The 5,146-nt window shown below is 48.1% G+C and overlaps 1 protein-coding gene across 1 annotated transcript in view; it reads left to right on the top strand.

The window, feature by feature from the left end:
* LOC109396147 (probable phospholipid-transporting ATPase VA) overlaps nt 1-4,300 on the top strand; it is a 68,208-nt gene extending 63,908 nt beyond the window's left edge. Inside the window, exon 2 of the mRNA XM_019667758.1 lies at nt 4,145-4,300. Within this exon, the coding sequence (XP_019523303.1) occupies nt 4,145-4,148 (4 nt within the window). The 3' untranslated portion in view covers nt 4,149-4,300. The remainder of the gene's footprint in view (nt 1-4,144) is intronic.
* Nucleotides 4,301-5,146: the final 846 nt, after the last annotated feature.

Raw genomic sequence — 5,146 nt, 5'->3', positions numbered from 1 at the left:
ATTCTCTCTGTTGTTGATTTTAAGCAGTTTGAATATGATGAACCCAGGTATTGTTTTCTTCTTGTTTCCTGTGCTTAGGTTTTATGGGGTGTTTTGAATCAGATTTGGAAAAATTTGGGTCATTATTTCTTCAAGCGTTTTTCTCAGCCCCGCCCGTCAGGCACTATGACAGACACTTTTGGCTCCTGGACGTCGTCCCATGGCTGACTGACCCGCTTCTCACTTCCCATTTTTTAAAGTCGTTGTTGTTTCATGTTGTATAGTTTCTATTGCTGTGTCTCTAAATCCACTCTTCTTTTTTACAGTGTCTAGTCTGCCCTTAATTTAGTGGGTTTTCATCTCAGACTTGGTAGTTTTCTTTTTTTAATCTGAGCCAGCCTGCTGCCTGTTGGCAGCTCAGCGGCTGCTCAGCTCGGGCTGGGAATTGAACCACTGTTGCTCAGAGCTCACACTCTTGAGCGAGCTCTTAACCAACTGAGCCACTCGGCCGGCCCTAGACTTGGTAGTTTTCAACTCTCGCAGTTTGGTCTTGGTTTTTTAAATGCATTCCATGCCCTTAACTGAATCCTTCCTGCAGCTCCTTCCACGCAGAGGTCAAGGTCATCTCAGTGTGTTAACGCCCCTCTCATTCTATCCTCCGCATCAGCTCAGGGTCTGCTTGTATTGGTTGGTTTTCATCTTCATTCAGGGGTGGTTTTCTCCTGCCTCTCTGCATGCCTGATAATTTTTTGCCTTAAAGGTGTTGGACATTTTTGTGTTCCTAAGGATAGTCTTGAGTTTTGTTCTCAAGGCAGTGACATTCTCAGAAGAAGCCACGTCCCGCAGAGCCTTATGCGTGACATCTGAGAGGCAGGGTGACAGCAGCTTTTGTGTAGGAAGTTTACCCATCGGAGTTCCTGGCGCCCTTTGGAGTCAGGACTTTTCTGCCCTGGTTGGTGCCAGTAAGACTATTCGGGGCCCACTGTGAGATCCAGAGACCTTTCCTTTGCTTTTTTCTCAGGTGGCCCTTTACCTGACGTTGGCTACTTTCCTCTGATGCATGCACTGATCGAGACTCAGTGAAAACTCATGGGGACCCTCCGCCAACCTCCAGCGCTGTCTCCCTGGGCGGCCAGCCCTGCACTGGGCATCTGCCTTGGTCTCCCTGGACCCTGGGCTCTGTCACCTGCTCCAGGGAGACCTGGGGCTCTGCCTGGCTCCCAGTTTTGTCTGCAGCTCTGTGACTTTCTTCAAACATGTATAGGGCCCCCCTTGTTTACTCACCTCTCACTGGGGCCATCACCCTTTGCTTCCTGCTGTCTAATATCTGAAAACCATTTTTTAAGAAGGCCTTTTGTCCCAGTTTCCAACTTATCTCATAGAGGAGGGTACATCCGTACCTTTTTATTCCATCTCAGTGCCAAGTAGACATTTGCAATCCTTTTTGAAAATGGATCTATACTTCTAGTTCCTAAAGCTGCAACCGCAAGATTACTAATGCGTCGTGCGGCCCTTCCACGGCCCAGAGAGGATACTAGGCCAAGGTTTGAGAATAATGGATCCCCCTGTGGACCAAGAAAAATAAGGACAGCCCAGGAACTAAGAACTAGCTTGTTTGGCTTTACAGTGGAACAAAATGAATATTTTTTCCTCTGTGTTTAAGTTAGGTTGATCATAGATAAATTAAAAGGCTTTGATACCACGAGCAAAGCATTGTTACCAGCCCAGGAACAAATAGCACTGTTCTTGGAAGAGGTTTGTGGGTGTGCTGAGGCTGGCCGTGTTATTTTCCCTGGCTTTGAATGAAAAAAGAAACTTATTTATTTGAGTAGTAATGCTTCCTCAAAGTGATTGTGTCGCAGCCGCAGAACATAACAGCCTGGGTTACAAAGCAGAAAGAAACGGGGCTTTGTACTCGGCCCACGGCCCGGTCTGCACTACAAAAGTGTTTTTAGCCGGTAGGAGTCTAAGCGAGGTTTCTATTTCCTGACTTGTTATTTTTAAGTGTGATTGATACCACGCTCTTCACCAGAGAACACTCGGACTCGAAGGAAACCATCTGAAAAAAAGCTGAAATGCAAAGTCATTTTGGTTTGAACTCCTAGGCTTGAGCGTCTTAGCGTGCCAGGTGGGGACCATAGCTGCCACCTTAGTCTGTCTCCATTTCAAGAAGCACGGGATGTGCACTTAGTCGGAGTTTGCTGGCAGCTTGTTTCCTCAGCCTCCGGGGCCAGCCCTGTGATGGGGAGAGCCACAGTGCAGCCAGGCCTGGGCAGACGCACCGAGGCTGGCGGGGCCCGCGCCGCGGAGCTAGGCTGGCTCTGAGCTCCTGTGCGCTGTCCTGACGCTTGTGTGTCAGCCCGCCCGTGTGCGCTGTCTTGACACTTGTGTGTCAGCCCGCCCGTGTGCGCTGTCCTGACGCTTGTGTGTCAGCCCGCCCGTGTGCGCTGTCCTGACACTTGTGAGTCCCTTCTCCTCCCTTCGGTCTCACAGGTGCTCTTTCATTTCCTTTCTTGTACACGCTCAGATCACTTTTCCATGTGTGCGTTGGTCTTTCCACAAACACTTGAAACAGTGGCCACGTGTGGTGCCCGCTCCTTGTGTGGAGTGACCTGTCTGTGGCAAGTCTGAGCAGCCCCTCAGGGGTGCAGTTTCCACATGGGGCACGTTGGATGCCCCACCTTTTCATTTTGTCTGTCCCGTCTGCCTCCCCTCTTGGTTATCATCTCCTGTTACTAGCTTCTTCCTCTCCTTTCTTCCCNTCTGTTCGCCAACTTTAAGCATTTTAAATTCTAAATTTAAATATTATTGATAGTAAAGGAACAGGTATAGCTCCTTTTAGAAATATTTTTAGTTTTCCTGTAGGTCATTGTTACAGGCATTTAGATCCCCTGCCATGGAAATTTCTGGTTAAAAAATATTTAAGTAATTTTTCTCCTTTCTTTATAAGACACAATTATCAAATTAACCCTCAGATTATCAGCCTATAACCAGAAAGGTAAACTTCCCTTCTGTATGCAAGAAGTGGAAGTAAAAAAAAGTCAATTTAAAGCACGAAAGCATTAGCTTATTTGAAGCAAAAAACCCACTGACCTCAGCAGGGAAGCTCGTGGTCAGTCATGCTCACATGTCCTTTAAAATGGCTCACCAATAAAGCCAGTCTTTTGGTCTAACGTTTTCCACACGAGATCATTTTCTGGGGAAAATAATTTTTCACTTGTGAGGAAAGTCTAATCATTACAATAGCTTAGTAGAATAATCTGGTGGAATCTATTTCTGAATTTGATTTTGGCCTGTGTTCTGCTGATAAATACAAAGAGGGGATGCGTTTAAATTTTGCATCTTCTTGACATGTGGCCACTCCTGGCATAGTGGGGGGGATTAGGTGGTAGTGGGGGGGCGGGCGAGGGAAGCGGGAGGCCGGGAGAAGGGTGTGTCCACACAGAGGTGCCAGCCAGGTCGTGGGGTATCCAGGCACCCCGTGATGGACAGTTGGCCCCCAGGGATGCCCCTTGTTCCCATGGAGATGCAGTACTGGCTGATTTCACCAGCTAGACATCAGGATTTTTGTAAACGTCTCTTTATAATTCTCTTTTCCTGAAGCTGAGGGCAGAGGTTCCTGACGACCACTGGCTTGGGACCTCGGCGCCCCCACGGAGCAGGTCGTCTGTTCATTCAGTCACTACTGTTTTAGAAGCGTCCCAAGCAGAACCTGGAGGCCTTGGACAGCTAGTCTCCCCTTGGTGCAGGGAGCAAGGGGTGTGCCCGTGGAGCGATGAGATGGGCCTGTGTGTGGTCACAGCCCTCAGGCTCCCCTGTCACCTCCCTGCGACCCCTCCTGAGAACCCCACACGGATGCCTCCTGTTTGAGAACTTGAGGTTCTGTTAATTGTTTTGAGCACTGAGAATCTTGGCTGAGCAATAATAGCCCCACCTGATGGGAGTGTTTGCGTGAGTCATGCTGGTTCGGTTTTTCTTCTCCTTCTGACAGAATGTATGTAGCCTTGTAGGTTTGATGGGGTTTAACTTCCGAGATCCGGGGTTTGGTGTGAACCTGGTGGAGGGAGTTCAATCAAGTGGATTTTTACAACCAGCGGGAAATTCAATTTTACTATCTTTTTTCTTTTTTTCTTTATAATTTTTCAATTTTATTTTTCAATTACAGTTGACTTCATATCTTCTTAAAAGGACAGTCTGGTGTCTTGAGAGAACCTTCTTACATACACATTCTTCCCAAGCCAGATGGACATCTCGTGTTTAGAAAGTATGCACCATACGCAGAAAGGCCAAATATTTGTGCTTTTTCCCATTAATTTATAAACATCGGTCCCAGGCTCTGACAAACTTCACAACCCCAGATAAGCCTTTATCTTCTTCTGTCTGTTCTCAAATTTAGAGATTAAAGACCTTCCTCTTTTTATGCACCAAATGAGTTCCCAAACCAGAAATAATTCCAAAAGGAACTCCAAAGTAGCCTCATTTAAATTTAAGAAGGCTTTTTCATGTCTCTTTAGAAGCAACTGACTCACAGCTGCCACCTGGGCTCACAAGGAAACATGTATTTTCCAGAGCAACTTGAAAGAAATACAGGAAAACGAGGCCTCAGTCGGCATGAGGGTTGGACCCCAAACCGAAGCATTTATCTGCAGTGTCATTGGTGACACCCGGCAGGGGGCCACCAGCCATCCCCGGTGCCTGTCGTCACCTTCTCACATGCAGACTCCACGTGATGTCATCTTCCTCCTGCTTTCCCAGAGTGCTCATCTGCCTGTGAGGAATCCTCATTTTCCTAAGTCCAAAAAAGGCTGTAAATCTCCTTGGTTTTCAAAATAAATTTTCACTAGGTGNGGGTGGGCTGGTCCTCACTCGTCCTCCCAGTACCGGCTCTGTGGAGCCTCCCTCAGGCCTGGGAGTCTCGCCCTCAGCCTGGACTGACGGAAGCTTTAAGAATTGCCCGAGGCAGTGAGCTCCTATGGTCTGGGAAGGATGCCCCTGGGAAGTGTCACTTACTGTGTGTCTGTCAGTGTCACCCATTGCGGGATTTCTCCCTCTGCCATTGCACTTCTCCATGGCTTCCTGCAGGAGAGCCTGGCCTTGGGATGAGGACCAGGCGGTGTCTGGGGCAGTGGCTGGTTTGCAGTTGGTGGATGTCACCAAGGCACTGCTG

Source organism: Hipposideros armiger, unplaced genomic scaffold (assembly GCF_001890085.2).
Source record: "Hipposideros armiger isolate ML-2016 unplaced genomic scaffold, ASM189008v1 scaffold_504, whole genome shotgun sequence".
Taxonomy (NCBI): Eukaryota; Metazoa; Chordata; class Mammalia; order Chiroptera; family Hipposideridae; genus Hipposideros; species Hipposideros armiger.
The sequence above is the reverse complement of the archived record's forward strand: the minus strand, read 5'-3'. Positions and strand labels throughout refer to the sequence as shown.